At 41.5% G+C, this 25,504-nt stretch overlaps 1 protein-coding gene across 1 annotated transcript in view; it reads right to left on the reverse strand.

Annotated features, from left to right (window-relative positions):
- The window catches only part of LOC126251481 (protein phosphatase 1 regulatory subunit 16A), an 83,379-nt gene that overhangs the window by 48,959 nt on the left and 8,916 nt on the right, over nt 1–25,504 (reverse strand). Inside the window, exon 5 of the mRNA XM_049951928.1 lies at nt 1,517–1,745. Within this exon, the coding sequence (XP_049807885.1) occupies nt 1,517–1,745 (229 nt within the window). The remainder of the gene's footprint in view (nt 1–1,516; nt 1,746–25,504) is intronic.

A 25,504-nucleotide genomic window follows, 5' to 3' on the forward strand; every position in this document is an offset into this window, starting at 1 on the left:
TCCCAGATGAAAAAATTCCCGGGTTTTTCCTGGATCTCCTGGGATCGTATACACCCTGTGTATTTTACTGCATGCTCTAAGCCAAAATGACAAAAAACAGCTGGTGATCATATATGCATCTCTGCTTGCTCATCATCAGGTGGCATGTAAACAACACTCACCATTCCTAACCTGTATTGTTACTGGTAATGAGAAATGGTGTCTTTATGCTAGCATACCAAAAAGAATGGAATGATTGAGCCCAAACAAAGCAGCAACACCCCATACTAAGACCTGTGTGCATCCACGAAAGATAATGCTATGCATCTAGTGGAACAGTAGTGGTGTGGTGTACAACGAATTGCTTCCTGAGATGTAACCATCACTGTTGACATTTATTGTCAACAACAGAGACATCTTGCAGATGCAGTCCAAGAACAATGACCAGGAAGACAGTGTGAAGTGATGCTACTCCACGATCACGACTGCCCGCTTTCTGCAAAACTGACAAAAAACACAATACAGAAGATGGGATGGGAAGTCACTCTGCACCCATATTATTCACCCGATCTTGTGCTCTCTGATTTTCATCTTTTCTACTCTCTACTGAATGACCTTCAACAGACTTGCTTTCTAGATGAAAACATGCTCTGAACAGGACTCTAGTTCTTCACCTCAAGATCACACAATTTCTACAGTAAATTGAAAAATTACCCCAGCATTGGCAGATTGATGTAAATAGTGAAGGGGAATATATTATTGATGACTGAAGTCTCTGTTATATGTATCTGTTGTGTTTATTAAATGTATGGAAAAATGCTACGAACTTATGCACCAACATAATACATAGTTGTTGATAAGCAGTTTGATTTTGTTAATTCAGAACATATATCGGCGTTTGTAGATATTTTTTTATTAAACAAACATAACACATGTTTCTTTTCAATTTGATAAAGAAAATTAGTAACTTTCTGGTCAGCCCAATCTTCTTCTTTTCCCTCATTATGCTCAATATCACTTCATCCATATTAATCAATATTTTAAAAAGCAAGTAGCAATTCAAGAACCTAATCATGAGGCAAATGTGGTACAGAATTTACATAGACAGAAAACTGGGAGCTGAAATTCAGCAACCAAATCTACATTTCCACAATTTTAATTGGTGTCTTTACTTCACCAACACAGAAAACAAGATTTAGTAGCCAATGTAACAACGTAATCATAGTCTCTCTCTCTCTCTCTCTGTCTGCCTGTCTGTCTGTCTGTCTGTCAGCAGCATCCAATATTGATTTACAAATGAGAGGTTGAGTTCCATCACTTTTTATTTTTTGTCCCCATATTGAAATCAGTTGTTTGTAACTGCTTTTTATAAATGATTTGTAAGCAAAGCTCATCAATTACACCACGTGAGCTAGAAAGTGTAGGGCAGAAAATATTGTTATGCGACTAAAAGATTACTGTATTAGGATCAAAGCTTTGAGTGAAAACCTTTTTCCATATTAGTAAGATTTCAGGACTTATCTTCTGTTAAACTTACAGGTGTGGCTCCCTGCTGATCAGCGGCTTCAATATCCAGGTCAAGGGCAACAGCTTCCTGCAGATCTTGTAGCATTTGAGTTTCAGTGGAAGCACGTGTTTCATCAATAAGTTCTTGCGTAACACCTCTTCGTGCCATCTCACTCTCTATATAGTCCAGTGCAGCTTCATCTTCACAAATGTCATATGGCATATTTCCATCTGCATTGACAGCCAGTAAATTGGCACCCCTGAAAAGTAATACCCTTATCTTTGACAATACCTCAAGATATTGTTACTAAAAATACACACATCACTTACTCATGTCAATAAATTACTGGATGGAAAGTATTATTCTAGCATCAAGCTGTGTCAAGAGTAATCAATTTCTTGTGACTTTGTAATGTGTGTATTGCTGATCAGTTTTTTTGCAAGCACGTAAATGTTCTTGAATTACACTGTCATCTCTGATAGATTTCATTTTATCATTACTGTATATATTTATTACATAAAACTGCAAACTACTGCTCTTTTGCCCTTCTTCAAATTTCCCCACATCCTTAGTAGGTCGGACTCTTAGAAATGTATCCAAATCCGATCTACCATAAAAGTTGAAGACAGGAAGTAAATTATCTCTAAAAATCAGATTCTACAGCAATAAAACATTGTTAACTGCAGTCTGAGTTGGATTATGAAGGACACACTTCCGCTAAATTTTATAAGGTTGGAGATTTCAGTTGTCAAAAGAAAAGTGGGTAATAACAATACTGTGTGTACATTGTAGTAGCCATTATTATTTGTAGTGAAGGGCTTTGTGTGCTGTCTAGACTGGCAGTGGGCCACACAAGAAACCAACAGCCTGAAATTTTACGACTACTAGTAAGCTCTACTGATTCAGAACTAGGGAGTGCTTGCGCCAAGGAAAAGGATGTCAACTATTAATTCTTAAGATTTCATGACTCTTTGTGTTAGGAGTGCCTCCTGTTGCATCGAAATTATTATCTAAATTAAGGTCTTGGATTTCAATGGGTGATACTTTCACTATAGATGGCAACAATGCTTCATATCAAGCATGCAATACAAAAATCAGGTACTCTGTGAAGTCCCAATGTTTGCACTATAAGAGGCCTCTTTTCTTTTGTTTTCTTTTTTAAAAAATGTCTAGTGGGTCATGATATGGAAACCACTGTGAAAATAAAAATGTTTTAAATGCAACACATAGCTACACCTTACAGTGACTACTCTACACAGTTGCCACTTCAACTTTAACACATTTGTCAAAGGGTGGTACCAACTTTCCTACCCTCATCATCGAAGGTGGCTGCCTGTTAATTGTCTGCAGCTCATTGTTTGTGTCAAAATTTTGTGCTCCTAACCAGCATTTTGTGTGAGCAAAGAGATGAAAATCTGAGGGAGCAAAATCTGGACTAGGTGGTGGGTAAACAAATACTTCCCATTGAAAATGCTGAGGGAGCATCTTTGTTGCAGCTTCCACAGCTGGGCATTGTCATGAAGGAGGACAATACCTGATGACAACATTCAACTTTGCTTGTTCTGAATTGCCCTTCGTAGACACTGAAGAGTTGCACATGTTTGAGGCTGCAGTGATGGTCGTACCAGGTTCCATGAATTCCAACAACAAAATGCCCTTTTGGTCCAAGGTAGCCATACACTTTTTGATCGAGAAGGTTTGCTTGCACTTCTTTGCTTTACTCATGGAATGAGATCGCATCCATTATTTGTATTGCACTTCTGTGTCTTCATTTTTAAATGGACTTATGTTTAGTTCCCTATGACAATTTTGTTCAAAAAATCTTCTTCTCCATCATGGTGCTGGAGAAACATTATGCTTGCACCCATTCACTGTGTTTTATGTCGACAGACAGCATCCTGTAAACCCACCTCATAAAGAGTTTGTGGTACTGTAGTCTCTCACTCATGATGGTATAGAGCACTGGCCTTGAAATGTTAGGAAACAAATCAGTCAACACAGTAATTGTGAACAGATAATTTTCTCAAATCATACAATCGGCTTGCTGAACAAGATCATTGGTTGACACTTCACGGCTGGTGGAAAGATTATTGTTCTACACATGTTATGTGCTCACTGCATGCCCAGAAAAGACATGTGCAAGGTGATGTGACTGACGGGCATACCAGAGACACTAAGCAACACACCGACACAAATCTCCATTGGATTTTCACTGTGGTTTCAATTTCATGACCAATCGGAACTTTTGGGAGCAAAGCTGGAGGTGAAAAGGGGGAGGGGGATTCGTCCTGATAGATGTATTGATGAGCACACAAAGAACATAGCAGTGCAATCTTCTAAGAAGCAAATATTATTGACACAAATGCAAAATTGCAAACTCAGCAGATGAATTTTTTCCAAGATATATGCTCTGCTGTACTTGCTGAGAACATCTTATGGTATAAACTTCAAGTGCCTGAAGATCGTGCATTTCCACTAGAGTACTGCAGGCAACAAATTCCTGATGAATCGGCATGAAGGAAAAATTTATGAGATTTTTAGTACCAGGAGGCCCTGAAAAGCATGCGGCACTATATATGAACCACTATGTAAGATATCCGTGAATGAGACAAAGGGCATATATGGATATTTCACTGGCAATCTAAACTGTTGGACTCTTGATGGAGAAAACCCCTCAAAGCCAATATCGATTCCTTGCAAAGTGTTGGAACACATACATCATTCAACAGTGGCTTGTTTTGTGAATGATAATCTTAAAGCCCGAGAGAATTCAAGAAGAGTAAGTTCCTATCATGCACTTGGATCCTTTGGCCTACATGCTGAAGGCAGCATCTGCCCTACACTTAAATCCACTTCACCTCTCTGGCTCATGCACAGCAACATATTGCAAAGATGTGTGCAGCAGCTACCAAGGATTAAATAAAATTCTTTCCAACACCAAGATTATGTTTCTCAAAGTTCCACATTATGTGTTGTTTTATAGAGAACTGCTCCCTCAAATGGCAGAGTAAAGGCACCAGTAGCAATGTGATTGTCCTTACGGCCTTTCTGAACACATCAAACAAATTTAATGCCCTGCCATTCTAGATTGGCCTGGAGTGCCTCATCAGTTTTAAGGATGAGGTCCCTATGAAAAATGACTCCCCGAGGAGTAACGGACACCGTTAGGTTGCCAAGACAGTTACAGGTACATGCGGCTGCAGTAGAAGTTTTGATCAACAGCAAACCTAACTGCATCTCATTCAGAATGTCTATTTTGTCAAACTTGTCTTCAATAGTTTCCACAAAAAATAGCAGCTTGGTGGCAGCGAAAGTGTCCACATCAGTCCTGGTGTGGACAAGGTAGAAGGGAAAGGGTTTCACACCAAGCCAGCATGCCTGGCCCTGCTCCCAGGGTGTAGCCAGGTAAGGGAAGGCCACCGGCTTATAAGAAGCAGCATTAAAAGATCCACTCCCAACTAAAGAGACGGCCATAGAGGAATGGCCAACTTGAAGCTTATTGTGTTTAATATGCAAAGTGCCTTCCTTGATAACACTTACTCTGATCAGGGGTTCTCCCTCTGGACGTCACCCAGCCACAACAAAGGTCATCTGGCAAGGGGCCACTGCCGGGAATTCTGATGCTTCAGACTGATAAGCAACCACTCCTAGGCATACATGGGGAGGTATCAGCTCAGGTATCAGAAGTGTGATCTCTGTGTTATCAGGAGGCTCAATCAAAAGGGTACATAATGACCCCATTACACCAACTGACTATCATGCTGGCTGTTGTTGTTGTGGTCTCCAGTCCTGAGACTGGTTTGATGCAGCTCTCCATGCTACTCTATCCTGTGCAAGCTGCTTCATCTCCCAGTACCTACTGCAACCTACATCCTTCTGAATCTGCTTAGTGCATTCATCTCTTGGTCTCCCTCTACGATTTTTACCCTCCACGCTGCCCTCCAAAGCTAAATTTGTGATCCCTTGATGCCTCAAAACATGTCCTACCAACCGATCCCTTCTTCTAGACAAGTTGTGCCACAAACTTCTGTTCTCCCCAATCCTATTCAATACCTCCTCATTAGTTACGTGATCTACCCACCTTATCTTCAGCATTCTTCTGTAGCACCACATTTCGAAAGCTTCTATTCTCTTCTTGTCCAAACTGGTTATCGTCCATGTTTCACTTCCATGCTGGCTATAAAGTGTTAAAAGACAATGGCGCTGAGGAGAATATGGAAGAGGCAGTAAGGACACACGCTGATGGTGCTTCATTGGCTCTCGTCAGAGAGAAAGTTTAGAAGGGGAGTTCAAACTCCAAAGGGGGGCCAAAAATGCCAAAAAGGGAAGGTGAAAGCAAAATAGTAAGAGGAAAAAAACTGTAAGGAATGCCAGAAACCAGGAGGATTGCTGGGCCGACGTAAACAGGGACACGGAGAGGGGAAGGAGGGGGCAGAGGAGAAGGACATAGGATAGGGAGGGAAGGGCATGGGGAACGGAATGCAGGTCTGGAAGGGAAAAAGGGCCACAATAACGCGAGACTCCATGTGTAGCATGGGTGGGATGAAACTTAAGATGAAGATTTACACATACAGTAATAATGAATTGGCTTATGATGTCCATTTTACCATTCTTGGATTTCTTGAACACCACCTTTCCACACAAACTACATTAAGAGGATCACTAATGACTTTTGTAGTTAACTAGTGGCAATCACATACCAGAAAGTGTAAATCATACTAGATGAATTACAAAGGTCATTTTCATATTAAAGACCAATTTCAACTATCTCAAGCGGAGAAGAACTCTTTACAAAGAAAATGTTTATTTCTTGCTTGACTGTACTTACAAGCTGGGCCTCTGGCATAAAAAGCAGTTAAATCATCTTACTCTGGTTTCCGGTTCATGAGTCAACTGATAAATTATCAGAATGTTCCTGCAAATCTGTAAGGCTGCTGCGGGGAGGGAAGAAAAAACCTTCCCAGCCATCTCTAGTATGTCCCTGAAACTGTGACATCATTATTTGATGCTGATAAACTGTGACATCACCATTTGATGCTCATGTTCCAACAGCAGTCAAGGCAAACATGGCACAAGTTATGGTGCAAGCAGACAAAGGTGAAGAAGAATGAGAAACATGTAAATTGAAGATGCACAATATTAGTACAAGTGATTCTTTTTGTCTTTTGTACGGGTAAAGCAACTTTCTACAGCAGATTTTTTATCACCACCTACTTCTTCGACAAGGAATTTTTTTAAAGTCAGAAAATGGTACTGTGTAGAGATCGCTATCAAACTCATCCACAGGTCTCACAAAAGATCAAACTGTAGCGACCACAATGGGCATTGCAGCGCAATGCAGTTCGGTTCACGAGTGCATCACCCATGTGTCACATCTCAAGTATTTTATTTTGCATGGATAAATTAGTTTTGCACCGGCCACCAGGATCGCTGTGCCGTGCCCATTACTCTGTGCCGTTTATTCTTAGTATATAGTTTTTTCCATGTTCTTGTTTTCTGCATGTTAATTCTTAAGAACTTCTTCATACTTGGTTCTTTAGTAACCAGCCAACAAGTCACTTGTTCGTTTTTATGCGAGTCTTGCCTTGACATAAAAGATCTTGTCATCTCATCATTGGAGATATCATTGTGCGTTATTGATTGCAAACTAGCAAGCTAACCAGTCAGACAGACCAGTACCTAGCCCTATGGCCAAACTGGTGACCCCGACATGATTTATCGCCTGCGTTATGCACAAAATAAAGTGATACTGTAAGATGACAGAAAATCTGACCGCGACCAACCCTGCTGTGTCCAGACTCACCGTTAGACTACCACCCTTTTGGCCTCAGAATCCAGCGCTGTGGTTTGTGCAAGTTGAAGCTAGTTTGTTTTACTCAGGAATAACTGCTGATGCTACCAAGTTTGCACTAGTCATGAGCCAGCTCGATCGTCAGTATGCAGTGGAAGTGCAAGACGTGATTACTGCGCCGTCAGAGACTAATACCTACGACCGGCTCAAGGCAGAACTTATCCGCAGAGAATCAGCTTCGCAAGAAGAACAACTCCACCAAGTTATGATGCAGGAGGACATTGGACATTGTAAACTGCCACAGTAGTTGCAGCACCTACGAAGTAAGATCAATGCTGGTACTATGATAGCCTGCTGAGAACCATCTGGAGCTGTGGGTTGCCTCCTGCCATCAAAGCAATAATAGCGTTGCAGTCGGAAATGCCTTCAGACAAGGTACAGGACGCTATCTCACCTGCGCCTATTAGTGCAGCAACTGTGCAATGCGTGAGCACGTCAGCCACAGTTTCGTGCGCCGACTATGATGCTCTGACACCAAAGGTTGATATGTTGACACAACAGATCAGCCAACTGATGTCTCGGTGTAACACCAACAGTGATTGTGGCAGATCATCAATGGCCTCATCTGCGCCTGTGACTGAAACACAGCAGGAGATATTCTGGTATCACAGAAGATTTGGTGATCAAGCTCATCACTGTACCAAACTCTGCACATACCCAAATGCCACTGGGTGTAGACACTTCATCTGATTGCCAGTCTGTGCCACAGCATCTGTTTGTGAGTGATCAGCACACAGGCAAGAAATATTTGATTGACACTGGCTTTGTGTATTTTCCTGCGAACAATGTTACAATGGTATAGGCCTCGTACATCATTCTGTCTAGCTGCCGCAAACAATTCTTCTATTGTAACCTATGGTACACATCATTTAGAAATAGATTTAGGCCTATGCCGAGCGTTTGCATGGGACTTCATGGTCGTGTACGTCGCCGAGCCAATAATAGGAGTGGACTTCCTGGCTCATTACAACCTTATGCTTGACATTGCCAACAACACCTGGTCGACCAAACCACTGGACTGATGGCTGCAGGATTCCGGTGCCACGCAACCATCCGATCTGCCAAGCTGACTGAAGCAGCAGACAGTGAGTACACCGCCTTACTTCGGGATTTTCCAGTGCTGACAAAACCTCCAGGTATGCCTAAAGTAGTGAAGCATAGCACAGTGCACTATATAAAGACCACAGATGGGCCACTATTATCCTGTAGAATTTAAAAGTTAGCCCCGGATCGGTTAGCTATCGCCAAGACCGAGTTTGATAGTACAATTCAAGAGGGTATCATGTGACTCTCCAGTAGTCCTTGGTCATCACCGTTACATCTCGTGCCTAAGAAGTGTGGTGTGTGGCGTCCATGTGGGGACTATAGAGCACTTAACGCCTGTACAGTACCCGATCGTTACCCAGTTCCGTTGCTCTGCGATTATAACTACGTGTTGAGCGGTGCCCGCCTTTACAGCGTGTTGGACTGTGCCAAGGCATACACACTGATACCTGTCACTGAAGAAGACGCCATACGGGCTATTTGAAAGTAAATTCATGACTTTTGGCCTCAGAAACGGTGCACAGGCATGGCAGAGATTTATTGACTCACTGTTGCATGGTCTGCCATTCAGCTTTGCCTACCTTGATGACATATTGGTATTTCCAGTCTCGCCAGAAGAACATTGCCAGCATCTCGTACAAGTTTTTAAACGGCTAGACGAATAAGGCACCATTTTCAACACAGCAAAATTTATTTTTGTCAACCAAAAGTAGATTTCCTTGGCCACCAAATCTATGTGTCTGGCTCACTACCATTACCTAACAAAGTGGAAGCCATCCTACAGATCTCACATCCATCCACAGTTAGGGAGCTGTGGCAATTTTTGGGGATGTGGAATTTTTACTGCAGACATTTACCTCATGCAGCGGATATTCAGGAACAACAATGGCACATGGTAACCTGTAGCCTCCTTTCGAAGAAATTGTCACCAGCTCAATGTAAGTTGAGCACCTATGATTGAGAACTCTTAGCGATATACGAGGCAATCAAATACTTCCGTTCTCAGCTGGAGGCCCGTGAGTTCGCCATATTCACAGATCATAAGCCGCTGACATACGCCTTTTGATAGAACAATAGTAACTGTTCACCAAGGCAGCACAACCAATTACTGTATATCGCATAATTCAGCATGAACATCCAGCATATATCCAGGATCGAGAATGTAGTAGCAGATTGTCTCTCCCTTGTCAGCAGCGTCTCCACCATAGACTGCATGGAACTTGCAGAAGCACAACTTACAGATCTGGAAATACAAGAGCTGTTGCAGGAAAACAAGTCTACATTGGATCTGCAGTTAGTCAATGTTCCTGGCACAGGCATCAAGTTGCACTGTGGCGTGTCTGCAGCCAAACCATGACCATTTTTACCCGCAAGATTAAAGCAAAAACACATTTACATTTTTGTGTAGCCTGTGCCATCCTGGAGCACGAACTACAATACGCCTAATCTCAGATCACTTCGTGTGGCCAGGGATGAAGAAAGACTGCCGTTGAGTCGGCCCGATGTTGTATACAGTGTCAGCGCTGGAAAGTCGGCTGGCATGTGCACGCGCCTATCGGAAACTTTCCTGAAACCACCACCCGTTTTATGCACGTACACATCGGTGTCATGGAACTGTTACCACATTCAAATGGCCATCAATCTTTGCTGACAATGATCGACTGATTCACGCATTGGCCAGAAGCGGCCCCAGTGGACAATGTCTCAGCAGAAACCTTCGAGTATGCCTTCATATTAAACTGGGTGTCATGATTTGGCTGTACTTTGTCCATCACCACATATTGTGGTAAACAATTTGAATCTGATTTGTTCGCAAAGCTAACAGCATTCTGTGGGATGATCCACCACAACACAACCAGCTACCACCCAGCCAGTAATTGCATGACAGAGCATTGGCACTGCACTTTGAAAGCAGCCCTGATGTGCCACGATACCAGGTGGACAGAAGCTCTCCTGATGGTCTTGCTTGGCTTACGAAAATTATACAAGCCTGATCTAGACAGTTCCCGTGCAGAACTAGAGTAAGGAGAGTCATTATAACTTCCTGGTGAGTTTGTAGATATGACTCCACAGCCTGATATAGACCTGTCTACCTTCGTCAGTTACCTTTGTGATCATGTCAGAAAAATCCGATCTCCGCAACCTTCCAGGCATAGAACTGTTGGTACCTTTGTACACAAAGACATGAGGACATGCACTCATGTTATGTTATGAACTAATGGCATCAAACCGGCCCTCCCAGCACCTTACACCAGGCCACATTGAATCATCACTAGGGGAGATTGCACCCTGGATGTTCTTGTGAATGGAAAATGAGCCACTATCACAACTGACAGGGTCAAACCAGCCTACATCTTCAATGAGCCATCCCCCACTGGCTCCAGTACCACCACCGACCAGGACGTCAGCTCCAGGGGGCCAGCACACCACAGCTCCAGGGGACCAGCATACCACAAGGTCTGTCGGCGCGTCCACTTCCCGGCGCATTTACTGTATGGCACCCCGAGGGGGCTGTTGTAGCTACCACAATTAGCAGTGCAGTGCAGATCGGTTCACGAGTGTATCACCCATTGTCACATAGCAAGTATTTTATTTTGCACAGATAAATCAGTTTCACATGGGCTGCCAGGAGCACTGCGTTGTGTCAGTTACTTCGTGCCATTTATTTTTAGTATACAGTTTTTTCCATTTTCTTGTTTTCTCCATGTTAATTCTTAAGTACTTTTTTATACGTAGTTCTTTAGTAACCAGCAAAGAAGTCACTTGTTCATTTTTGCATGAACCTTGCCTTGTCGTACACTGAGTCTAAAAGATATCCTGCATTAATTACTGAATGGGCGAATAAATATCGTGTCGTCTCAGCATTGACGATATCATTGTGCATTATTTATAGCAAACTAGCAAGCTAACTGGTCGGACGGGCCACAACCTAGCCCTACGGCCAAAAAATTGAAGAACAAGTTGTTTGATCGATTTTTGCTAGAGAAAGAAAACTGCAGTTGCTATCAAAACCTTACTTAGATACTATAATGTTCAATTTCTGTTGTTAACACCGTGTTTTGTTTCAACAGAAACTGTAAATAAAAATTCATCTCTCTTACAGAAGTTCTATCGATTATAAACAAAACATTTATTTTCTTGAAATTTTTAGAATTTTATGAAAATAACTACTGAAAAATTATATTGAGTTTTTTTAAGAGCTGTGGTGCGGTTTACATTTCCCAAAACATTTCTCTTAGAATAAAAAAGAGAATGGCAGAGATTAAACATGAATGCCACCTTGCAGTTCTCTAATTGAGTAGTAATTATTCACAGACCCTTCTTTTTTAAAGACTGGAACAGCATTATGGGGTGGAAGTGCGCCCCTCCTTGCAGATGTATAGGCACGCGTATGCGTGTGGGTGTATAAAAGATAACTCCAAAATGTAGCAAATTTTCTCTCCTCTGTGTGAGCCTATCGACAACTCAACATTTCTGCTTTTCGGTGAGCGGTCTCCTTTAGTCCTTAAGTATTTAAATTCCAGAGAGAAGAATCTAAAATAATAAATCAAGAAAACATGGCTGCCCAATCTTTTTTTTAAAAAAGGATGAACAAGTTACTCTGCAGCAAGACATTACAATAATAATCAGCAAAAAGCCTCTCACTGAAATCTGGACAATACACAAAACTTTAAAAGTGTTATCACACACTCACTCATCAAGTGAAATTTAGAGTAGTCCCCCACTTAAACTTTCTTCTGCTCTCATGAAAACATAAAGCACACACTGTGAAAATGTGACACACTGTGAGCACAATAAAGTAAGGATCCTTCTGCCGGAGAAGAAAGGCATGCATAAATGGACAGCATCCAATTCAGATGATGGTCAGATCAACTTCGCTCCTCTGGAGTGACCAGTAAGAGGCATGTTGCTGCTGGAAGCTGGCTTCACCAACCAAAGATTCTTGTCCTCCAGTGCCAATCCCCATCATACAGATGCTCAGCTCTTTGATTCAGCGGCAAGTGTGATACAATATGTGACATTAATATTCCTGTAAGCTTTCTCGCCTACTGCTGCCTCATACAATTTTGCACTATATAAAATCAATTCAGTGGAAGGTAAATCCTGATATTTGGGTGTGGGGGCGAAGAGGTCCATTACAAACCTGGTTACTGTCTAAAATATCATGGAATATTTATGTTGTGTATGAAGCAATTGGTGTACAACAAAAACTGCCACCATGCAGGCACAACCGATCACCTGGCGCCTCTTGGTCCTGTGCACAGACTCCAGATGGCACTCACAAGCCTGCACCTCTTTCTGCTTCACACCACTTCTTACAGCGCATTGTACTCATCCGCCGATAGTGTGTACAGCAGCCAATAGTGAACGATGTTAGCTGTGGACTATTTTGCTTCCGCTTCGTATGAGTGGACATGGTTATTCTTCTGCCAACAGGCACAAAACACGAGGCACCATGGATGCTCAGACAGTTACAAACCAGCAGTCAGTTTATTTCAGTGCCTGCAGATAGCTCAGTATAGTTCCCCGATGACTTTTGTGAGTACGAGGATGAACTGCCACATTTACCCTGGCCACCACAGTCACCAGATTCCTATAGTGTTGAACATTTGCGCATACTCTGGAGAGAAGGGTGCATGATCGCTATCCACATCCACCATCATTATCTGAACTTGTCACTGTTTTGCAAGAATGGTAAAAGATTACCTTGAAAACCACGACACGTATCTACCGATTCTGATACTGCACTAGTTTGTTTTGAATGCCAGTGGTTTTCTTACAACATACAAGGCATGGTAATGTGTTGCATTTTTTGGTGTTCCTTATTTTTGTCCACCTCTTCAATTCTGGTCTCGTAAATTGTTCAAGTGGTCATCTGCTTCAAGCTTGGTGTAAAACATTAACAAAAACTACATCTTCGTTAAAAGGTAACATTCTCACAGATATTTCAAAAGGTCACATTGCTTGCAGATGATTATTAAAAATTCATTTCATTGGTGGGTGAGCAATAGTATTATTTGCAGATGTTAGAGGTGTGGGTAGTATTTAATAAGCTTGCAAGGTCATGATGAAACGTTTCCTGTTGTTGAGTGGCAGCTCACCAGTCTCCCTGCTGGGAACAAGGTTGATCTTGCGAGTCCCAGAGGACAGCCTAATTTCCTCATGCTGCACCATATTCAAAGTTTTTAGATAGGGAGGTCTGGTGGACCCATAGATCATATATCTATAAAAACCTGAGGTCACACACAATCTTTATGAAACTGAAACAGCTGCCATGTGTCTGGTCATCAAATACGAGGGTTGGAACTTAAATAGTGGCAACTATTTATTCACAACCGATACAAAAGAGTTACATGTTTGCAACTGTTACTGTCCTTCAAAGTAGTCACCAGCATTGTGTAGAACCCGTTGCCAGTGATGTGGAAGGTGCGAATGGAGCAGTCTACAGTTACGGTGATTCTCTTGTACGACTGTGATAGTGTTATCATAACGCATTATGTTCCTCCACATCAGATCGTCAATGCACTGTATTACTGTTGGTTTTTGGAGCATCACATGCAACTAGGTTTGCGAAAGAAGCGGCGACACTTTTCTGCACAACCCACCCATCATTTGCAGGACAACGCACAGGCGCATACAGCGCAAGCTGTGGCTGCTCTGTTCGGTTGATGGGGCTGGTAAGTACTGTACCATACTCCCCAGACTTAAGTCCTTGTAACTTTGATTTGATTCCAAGGATGAAGGAACCACTTCGTGGCATTCGCTTCAGAACTGTTCCAGAGATTCATTAGGGAGTAGACTGCTCTATTCGCACCATCATCAGTACTGCTAACGGTGTACTACACCTTCCACATTGCTGGCAGCGGGTTCTACACACCGCTGGTGACTACTTTGAAGGACAGTACCAGGTGCAAACATATAACTCTTTTGTATTGGTTGTGAATAAATAGTTGCCACTATTTACCTTCCAACCCTCGTATTATTCACATTTTGAAAATATTTACAGCTTTTAGAAACAATGTTTTCAAGTCCCTAAAATGCAGCAAACAGATAACATTAAAATAAAATAAAAACATCCTGGAAACTCACAATTTCTTTGAAATGTAGAACAATGTCTACTATTCTCAGTTCAGACAACTCAAACAAGGGAAAGGAGGGGGGGGGGGGGGGGTGAATGAATTCTGTTGGAAAGACATACCTCTGTACAGAACTCAAAATGTCTGTTCTCAGTCTATTCTTCCAGCAATCCATCTGTCAAGTACAACTGACATATTGTTGTTGCACGGATGGAGGAAGATCAGCAAATGGAGAAATCAGCTGCAAATAAAGAACAGTGAACAGAACTACTAAATGTGGAGGTTTTGCTGTTCATGTTGTTGTTGTGGTCTTCAGTCCTGAGACTGGTTTGGTGCAGCTCTCCATGTCACTCTATCCTGTGTAAGCTTCATCATCTCCCAGTACCTACTGCAACAGACATCCCTCTGAATCTGCTTAGTGTATTCATCTCTTGGTCTCCCTCTACGATTTTTACCCTCCACGCTTGCTGTTCATAGGAATATCAAATACAGTCTCGCTTCAACCACTATCTTTGATCTCTCGTTTAAAGCAATCAGACATGATATTGCTATTTTGATATTTGAACTATAATGTGGCAGGGGAGAACCTATCAAGACTGAAAAAGTCCTTGGAAGACCCATTCATGAAGCTGCACAAAGATATTACGCTTCCAAGTAGTAGATACACATTCATAACGTAAAAAACAAATACTTATGAGGTGATGCCTGTATAGAAAAGTCAGTTGTACAGCTACCTCCAACAGGATCAGGTTATCAATGGTATAGTCAAAGTCCCTCAAGCCAACCTGAAAGCGATTACGTCTACGTCTACATCTATATATACATATAAACTCCGCCAGCCGTTGTACAGTGTGTGGCAGAGGGTACCCTGTACCACTACTAATCACTTCCACTCGCAAAGCGAGGCACAAAAGACTGTCTGGGTGCCGAGGGAGGGAGGGAGGGAGGGAGGGAGGGATGGATGGAGGGAGGGAGGGAGGGAGGGAGGGAGGGAGAAAGAAAGATTGGATTTAATGGTAGGAAGGAAGGAAGATTAGGTTTAATGTTCCATAAACTATATGCCTCTATATGAGCCCTAATTTTTCATATCTTATCTTGATGGTCCTTATGCAAAATGTATATTGACAGCAATAGGATCATTCTACAGCAAGCTTCAAGTGCCAGTCCTCTAAATATTCTCAATTGTGTTCCTTGAAAAGAATGTTAAGATCCCTCCAGGGATTTCCATTTGAGTTCCCGAAGCATCTCTGTAACACTTGTGTGCCATTTGAACCTACCAATAACAAATCTAGCCGCCCACCTCTGAATTGATTTCATGTTTTCCTTTAATCCAACCTCATGCAGATCCCAAACATTTGAACAGCAATCAAGAATAGGTTCCACTAGTGTCCTACATGCGGTCTCCTTTATAGATAGACCACACAATCCCAAAATTATCCCAATAAACTAAAGTTGACCATTCGCCTTCCCCACCGCAATCCTCACATTCTCGTTCCATTTCAAATCACTTTGCTACATTACGCCCAGGTATTTAAATGACCTGACTGTGTCAAGCAGGACACTACTAATGCTGTATCTGAACATTACGGGTTTGTTTTCCCTAGTCATTCACATTTTTCTACAACTGGAGATACCTGCCATAGAAATTTTGTCTTTAAGTGATCTTGTATGCTCCTTCTGTCATCCAACTTCGACACCTTTCAACACAGCACACCATCATCCCAAACAACTGCAGATTGCTGCCATCCTGTCTACCAGTTCGTTAATGTATACAGAAAATAACATTGGTCCTATCAGACTTCCCTGGGGCACTCCTCACGATACCCTTGTCTCTGATGAACATGATGAACACTCGCTGTCGGGAGCAACATACTGAGTTCTATTATTTAAGAAGTCTTCGAGCCACTAGCATACCTGGGAACCTATTGTTTATGCTGTTATCTTCATTAACAGTCTGCAGTGGAGTATTGTATCAAATGCTTTTTGGAAATATAGAAATACGGAATCTGCCTTTCATCCATAGTTCACAGTATATCATGTGAGAAAAGGGCAAGCAGATTTCACATGAGTGATGCTTTCTAAAACTGTGCTAATTCACGGATATAAGCTTTTCAGTCTCTAGGAAATTCATTATGTTCCAACTCAGAATATGTTCCAGAATTCTACAGCACACCAATGTTGAGGACATTGGTCTGTAATTTTGTCAGTCCATTCTTTTACACTTTATACGTACAGGAGTCACCTGCACTTTTTTCCTAGTCACTTAGACCTTTGTGCTAGGCAAAAGATTCACAGTAAATGCAAGCTAAGTAAGAGACCAATGCCATAGACAATCTTTGTAAAACCGAATTGGGATTTTATCCAGATCTGGTTACTTCTTTGTTTTCAACTCTTTCAGTTGTTTCTCTATGCCTAGCGTGCTTATTACTATATCACCCATAAAGGACTGTGTGATGGTCAAATGACGGTATGTTTGTATGATTCTTCTGTTTGAATGATTTCTTACACATTGAATTTAAAACTTCAGCTTTTGTTTTGATATCTTCAACTGCCATACCAGACTGGTCAATGTGTGACATGGGAGGGAAGCCTTAGACCCATTTAGCAATTTTACATAGGCCCCGAATTTTCTTGGATTCTTAGCCAGAAATTTCTCTACGGTATGACGGTGGTAGCTGTTGGATGCTTGGCACATAGATGTATTCACAGATGCATGAATCTCTAACTTTTGACTGTTGTCATTTGCACGTTCTCTTTTGAATTGAGAATATACTCAGAATTTTCCTAATTTCATCGGTAAACCAAAGCCGGTTTTTTCTGTTCTTAATCTATATACTAGGCACATACATGTCTAAGGCATGATTTATAATCTGTTTAAACTCTGCCCACAATTCCTCTATGTCTATCATCATGGAAGTAAATGACTGCAGTTCATCATCTAAATGAGATACTGACAACTGCTAATCTGCTCTTTCAAGCAGAAACACTCTCCTAGCCTTCTTGACAGATTTATTAACTTTCGTAGCCATAGTCACTATGGTGACATGATGATCACTAATCTCCCTTCCCTATAATGGTGCTATCGATATTGTCTAGACTGTTTGTAGCTATAATGTCTAAGTTATTTCCATTGCATCTGGGCTGCTGATCTAGCTGCTCAAGACAGTTTTCAGAAAAAGTGTTCAAGAGCAGTTGATGATCTTCACAGGTATGCAGCAGCTGGATTTCATCATCCTGAAGAAACGATACTTTGATGGTCCAACTAGCTGCCATCTTCAGGTGAGATGCAGGTGCACAATCGCACTGGAACTGAGAAAACATCAGATATGCCGGCTACTTTATACCCCGGAAATCGGCCGCTGCACATGCGCGAGAAGCAGAAGGTCTGCCCTCTGATTTAAGTACAAATCCCACTAACAGGAAGCTGGAACAATAATTTATTTATCTTTAAAATACATTGAGACTATGATTGGCGATGGCATGGAAGGCAGTATCTTCAAAATCTTCCATGAAAAGATTGGCAGCAACAGGAAGATTTTGAAGGTACCACTTTCATGACTACTACTCTTAAATTCAAATGGTTTTTGAGATTGGTAATGACATTTTTATCACTTGGAAACAAGGAATGTAAGCTCCTCATAGGTATTTAGATTAACTGCCTTCATCCACACAACGAGTTTTCAATGGAAATTGAAAAAGATGGCAAATTAATTAAATTTTTTGGAGGTTTTAGCGTACAAAAAAACAAAATGTGACTTTGGGATACAATGCATCCCCTAAACCTATGCATACAGACTGCTATCTCCATGCTACTAACTGTCATCCACCATATCAACGCATGGGAGGTTTACGTACACTGGTCAAGAGAGCTTATGCTGTTTCAGATTTGATAATTTAATGCAGGAACTGGATTATCTTAAGGTTGTTTTCTGGCAAAATGCATATACTAATCACCAAACTGTTCATGCATTCCAATTTGGACCACCATGTGAAAAAAAAAAATGAGCACTTTTAAGTCAGTTGCTTTTTTATTCTCTGCGGGCAGTATTTCTTCAAAAAATTTCAAACCCCCTCGGAAAATACAACATTAAAAGTGTCCTTTTGCCTTCGGCCAAAATTAGAGCCTTTCTTGGATGACTTAAAGACAATCTGGGATTGAGGAAGCCTGGAGTGTATAAAATTCTGTGTCACTGCACAAAGGTTTATACTGGACAGACTATTTATACGATTCATGATTGATGTGCAGAACATCAATGACACACGTTTGCTTCAGGCTGAAGAAAATCTGCCATTTCTGAACACTACCTCAATGAAGGGCATAATATGTGATTTAAAGAGATGCAAATTATTGCTTTGGCTTTCCATTACTAGGATTGTGTACTTAAGGAAGCCATCAAAATATGATTATCCGAAGACATTATTAGTAGAGATACAGGTATCGTTTTAAACAAAATGTGGAATCCTATTTTATTAGATAGAAAACAAAAATAGCCTGGTTTTTGACTGGCTGCATCTTAATTTGCAATTCATCACTTTTGTTAGTTTCTCCTTCACTGGTACTGCTTCGCTTTGCAGAGGGCAGCCCTTCCTCTTCTCATGCAGGCGCTGAGCCTGTTCCGAGAATATAAAGGAGCTACCATTATCTGATGTTACCTTAGTTCTGGTGTGAGTGTGCACCTGCAGTCTCACCTGCCAGTTGGACCATTGAAATATTGTGTCATAAGGGTGATGAAATCCAGCTGCACACCCGCGAAGAGCATCAACATTTATCACACCAGGAAAATATATATACTCAAACGTTCAAAAGTCTATCTACGTTCCCTTCAATGTTGACTATCCACTCCATATCACCCATATGCAAATGACAAGAGCAAAACTATAACAGCTATGAGCATCTCTACACTCCTCTCAGCTTTGAAGAGGAGTATTGAAATTGCTTTCCTCCTTTAGGCAGGAATTATCTCACCACCCATGTAAATTTAAAAAGTGTGGAGCAGAATTCTGTACTTCTCCCTCTGAGGTGGACAACATGCTGCAATGTATGTTATCAAAACCTACACTCATGTTCAGAAAAAACAGAACACCTTGAATGACTAGAGATAGGGTGTTCATATTCACAGGACATGTACATTACCGTATTTACTCGAATCTAAGCCGCACTTTTTTTCCAGTTTTTGTAATCCAAAAAACCGCCTGCGGCTTAGAATCGAGTGCAAAGTAAGTGGAAGTTCTGAAAAATGTTGGTAGGTGCCACCACAACTAAGTTCTGCTGTCGAATATATGTAGCGCTACACAGGCATGCTTTGCAAGCACAAAGATAAATACGGGCGCCAAAACCTCTGCGTCATTAAAAAAAAAAGGTGGAAGATGAGCTTTTTTCTCTGCCCCGAATTTCGACCACTGCATTTTCATACATTATCCAACGAAGTAAATACAAATTCCGTATTGTTCATCTTTGAATGTAGCATCATTTCAATGTACTACGAAAATCCAACTAGCAAGACTGTTTGGGATGTTTGTCAATATGGCCAACTCTACGTTCTGAATTTTCTCCTACCTGTGAGAAGAGATGGTTGCTAATAGGAACTTTTATGTATTGTGAATCACATGCAGTATTCTCCTCACCATAAGAATAATACGAATATAAACATTTTGCCATGTATTGTTTCGTGTTTGCTGCTATCTCATTTAAATCCTGTCTGCCTAATAAACTACAAAACTAGAGTGAGACAACAGCAAACACATACGAATGTACATATCTAAATACAAAGATGATGTGACTCACCAAATGAAAGTGCTGGCAGGTCGACAGACACACAAACAAACACAAACATACACACAAAATTCTAGCTTTCGCAACCAACGGTTGCTTCGTCAGGAAAGAGGGAAGGAGAGGGAAAGATGAAAGGATGTGGGTTTTAAGGGAGAGGGTAAGGAGTCATTCCAATCCCGGGAGCGGAAAGACTTACCTTGGGGGAAAAAAGGACAGGTATACACTGGCACACACACACATATATCCATCCGCACATACACACATATGTATGTGCGGATGGATATGTGTGTGTGTGCGCGAGTGTATACCTGTCCTTTTTTCCCCCAAGGTAAGTCTTTCCGCTTCCGGGATTGGAATGACTCCTTACCCTCTCCCTTAAAACCCACATCCTTTCATCTTTCCCTCTCCTTCCCTCTTTCCTGACGAAGCAACCGTTGGTTGCGAAAGCTAGAATTTTGTGTGTATGTTTGTGTTTGTTTGTTTGTGTGTCTGTCGACCTGCCAGCACTTTCATTTGGTGAGTCACATCATCTTTGTTTTTAGATATATTTTTCCTATGTGGAATGTTTCCCTCTATTATAATCATATCATTAATTTGAACCCAACAATTACGAATGTACATATCATGTCATGTTTATATTCGTATTATTCTTATGCCTAATAGTGGTACAGTCAGAAATGAAGCGCGGCAATTGACTAGATTTTTAAATCTTAAGATGACTAATTTCTGTGCGCAATGTAATGTACTAAAGAGGCGTCAGCAAAGATTTTCAAACGGAGAAAAATTTTCGCTAAACTCTCGTTCAGAACATCTTCTATCACACGCAATCTATTATTTGGTTCTTGTTGATCATTATCGAAGAAAGCACCAGTGTAAGTAACAGCAAATAGCAGTCTCTTGCCATTGTTTCACAAATGAGACGATTCCTCTCTTTTGTTTTTTAATTGTAAGTGGTGGTAGCGTGCACAAAAGCAAGCCATGCCGCGAGCGGTGACAGGTCGTAAACACACATTATCAGAAGGCGACAAACAATGCATCACACAGTACAGTAATGCATTTTCAGCTTAGAGCGACATAAACACCTATAACAAAGAGAACGACACTTAGTAGATCAAAGAAAAATAAGCAATTGCTTCAAATCAGACGAAGCACGTGAAAAAGGAAGGGTACCCATATAAATACGGACGAAGCAACTGACGCATAGCAATGGCTACGTGGTAAAGCTTAACTGCTAAGCCTACAACTCGAACCAAACTACTGTAGCTGTATCGTCATTCATTCGACCTAAATTGTGTCTCATATTACAATGGACCAACTTTGTTTCGATTTGGAGGTGCGGCCTAAAACTTCTCTCTCCCCCTTGAATTTCGAGTCTCAAATTTCAGGTGCGGCTTAGATTCGGAAAAATTTTTTTTCCTTGATTTCGAGTCTCATTTTTCAGGTCGGCTTAGATTCGAGTGTGGCTTAGATTTGAGTAAATACGGTAATATGTTCTGCAGAAATGATTAGCATTTCAGTCACCTCGGTCCAGCATGTGTCCTGCTGCCTAGTGGGCACAGGGTTCGCCATGGGCCCTGATAACTTGTTCTATGCGTGATGACATCAATGCATATAAAGCGCGAATGGCATCCTGTGGTATAGCCATCCAGGCTGCATTCACCTGGTTCCAAAATTCATCTGTCATAGTTGGCAATGGGTCACTGTACTGCACCCATCGTTTCACCATACCCCACACATTTTCGATTGGTGTCAAGTCTGGTGATATCGCGGGCCAGGGAAATAGGCTGACATCCTGCGACACCAACAAGCAAGTGTTTGTGCAGAACGTGGTTGTGCGTTGTCTTGCTGAAAAATGGCGTCTGGGATGTTGTGCAGAAAGGGTATGGCTAAAGTGTCACAGGATGTCATTCACATAGGTCAAACTGGTCACAGTGCCCTGGAAAAAAAAAAGTGATTTGTGGTTTTACCAAACAGCACCCCACAACATAAGACCTTGAGGTGGCATTGTGTGTACTGTACAAATGTAATCACTGTGATGTCGCTCCCCTGTCTGTGGCAAACCAAAATGCGGCCATCATTTTCAAACAAACAGAACGTGGATTCATCTGAAAGCACTATCTGATGTCATTCCTGACCCCAGTGACATCATTCCAAAAACCATTGCCACCTAGCCTGTTTCTACACACTCATCAAAGGTAGACGGAGAAGTGGACGATGCACATACAGCTTGTGCAGTAATAAATGGTGACGGAAAGTCACCTCTGATAGTGTACAATGTGTTCCATTGTTGCACCAGAGATGATGACACAGATCTGTCCTGCAATGTCATTCATATGAGGTGTTGATATTCTTGAGAGTGGCGGGTCTGGGTGGTGCAACCTGACCCATCTCATCTCATTGTGTTCTACGGCCTTCCATAAACCATTCCACACACACCCATTGCACTGCCGAAACACAATGGGCAGAAATTTCCTGGATGGATCCAGCACATTCTCTCATGCCAATAATGCACCTTCTTTCAAACTCTTTGATTTGATAGTATGTTTCGTGCATATGCCACACTGGTTCATAACCTTCAGTTTACAGCAACAGGCACATTTTATTGGAAGGCAGTGTTGCATTGCAATGTCAATGCTGACCTTGAAACTGCAGGCCGATATGGCTCAAATGCTAATCATTTCGGCAGACCATACTAATGTACATGTCCTCCGAATATGAACATTCTATCTCTAGTCATTCAAGGTGTTCAGTTTTTCTGAACATGAGTGTAAATGTGAGATGGGCTCCAGATCTTGCAGACCCAGTTTCCACATGGACAAAGGGCACCTGTATACATCAGCACTGGTGGAGCCAAAGCCCCAACTGCATCTCAAAGTGGCAACTTTGTAATACTGGAACACTATACTCCAACTGCTGAAATGATCTGCTATCATATGAACTATGTCTCTTGCAGTGGTCTGCAGACTTATACTGAATTTAACATTTCCGCAGAAAGTGGACACCTTCCACTTCTCTCATGTATTCCCATGACTGTTTCCCAAACAACTGTACACGTTACGAGATCTTAGTTTTTGATGGCCTACTGAAATCTAATCTCCTAACAATAACGTTGAATGTCGTGGAAAACTCGAGATTAACTAATCCGCCACAGCAAGAATCTGTGAAGCATTTATTCAATACCACACTGTAGCGGAATAGTTTCTTATGTTCACAAAATGTTGCCACAATTTTATTTTGCTTGACTTGGTAATTAGATAACTGATGCACTGATAAAACAACTAATTTGAGTTGGTGATGAGGGATTCGCAAGGAGTGGTACACATAATTAACAAGAATAGTCTCTTCTCATTTAGAGACGTATATGCATGAATTTTCTCTCTGTTAGATGTTTCAGTTAGTCCACTTGTGACTTGACCTTGGTGATTGTCCACTGTCATACGGATACTACCTGTAGTTAGTGGAAAGGTGTTTGTTTTTCTACCCTCATGTCTCCACATTTAGTTAGGGAGTGAACCTACCCTTTACGCTCAAACTGTCAGCAAGCACCCCAGAAAAAAATGGCAAATCCTGCTCAAGTGGGATGGCATGAATGAATCTGGACTGCAAGCTATTGGGAGGTGATATTGCTACAGCCAACTCTCTCATGTATGTAAATTGTACGTACTCCTGTCAATTGCGTGAAAATTTAATATATATTTCCAAAGTGAACTATTTTGGGAGTTGTGTATGTAATTAACCCAAGTCATTTTCTATTTGTCACCAGTCCTAGTCAGTAATGTATTATAAATTAACCTTTACTATTCTTGAAAATAGTGATTTAGAACTGGCAATTCAGAAACTAAATTAACTTTCATTTGCCTACCTTAATGCCTGAATCCTGCACCACACGGAAGTAGCTTTTTCTAAATGATTTTCTTCTGATTAATTGAAAACTGTGATCTACAAGCTAAGCTGCAACCAATGTGCTGCATTCTATGTGGGCTTGACAACCAACAAACTGTCTTGTCCGCATGAATGGCCACCAACAAACTGTGGCCAAGAAACAAGTGAACCACCTGGTTGCTGAGCACGCTGCCAATCTTCATTTCAATGACTGCTTCACAGCCTGTGCCATATAGATCCTTCCCAAAACACCAGCTTTTCTGAACTGCGCAGGTGGTAACTTTCCCTGCAATAACTCAATACATCCTATGTTTCCGTAACCTTCATGGCCTAAACCTTCATTAGTCATTGTCCTCACCCATCCAGCCTCCCTGTCCCTATTCCAGCACCATACAGTCCTCATTCCACCAATGTACCCAGTCTTTTTACTTATCTCATTATCCGCTTCTCCCCCCCCCCCCCCCCCCACCTCTCCCCTGCCATCCGCCTGACCTCCTGACTGCACATAGCTGCCCTACCCTCTCTCCACCTCATCCCTGCATGCTCTCCAGCAGCACTACACTGTCTGGCACCCATAACCTACTATCTATCCCCCTCCAGACCCCAGCCTCCTCCTTACCCCACCAAGTCATCACTCCCATCATGTACTGTTGCTCGCAGTGTGGCTACAGTTGCCGGAGACTGCAGTCGTGTGTGTGTGTGTGTGTGTGTGTGTGTGTGTGTGTGTGTGTGTGTGTGTGTGTGTGTGAGAGATCTAATTTTGACAAAGGCCTTATGGGCTAAAAGCTTTATTCATGACAATCTTCTTGTTGTGCCTATCTGCGACTCAGCATCTCTGTTGTATGGTGAGTGACAACTGCCTTTTCGTAATATTGTTACATTACATCCTGGATTTTCCATAGTTTGATTTCATTATTTTTTCAGTGTTATTTTCCATTTCTTTCTACAAGCCAGATTGCCACTACCTATGCTGCAGGCCAGCACTGTGAAATGTGTACTATTAATGGTAAGTGCCAATAATTAGCGATCATTAGCAAATGTGAGACTCAATAAGTGAAAATCTACAGTGAACTAACTTTTTTTTTTTTCTTTTTTTGAACAGATTTAGTGTTTATTGTTTCAGATTTGTAATCACTTTGATAGTAATGAACTTTATTAACAAAACAAAGAAATATGACTGTCCTAATTTCCAGTTTTACTCAATCATGTCCAATGGCCTTACCTGACTCATTTTAGGCCTAAAACTATGTTGATAAAACTGTAATTTACGTATTTTTAAACACAAAATGCAGTGTAATTTTTCTATGAGATCACAGCTTAAAATAATTATGACTAGTTCCAGAAAATTTCTGTAATAACAGTGCATGCATTTCTGACTGCTACTTATGTCT

The sequence above is a fragment of the Schistocerca nitens genome, chromosome 4 (genome assembly GCF_023898315.1).
Source record: "Schistocerca nitens isolate TAMUIC-IGC-003100 chromosome 4, iqSchNite1.1, whole genome shotgun sequence".
Classification (NCBI taxonomy): domain Eukaryota; kingdom Metazoa; phylum Arthropoda; class Insecta; order Orthoptera; family Acrididae; genus Schistocerca; species Schistocerca nitens.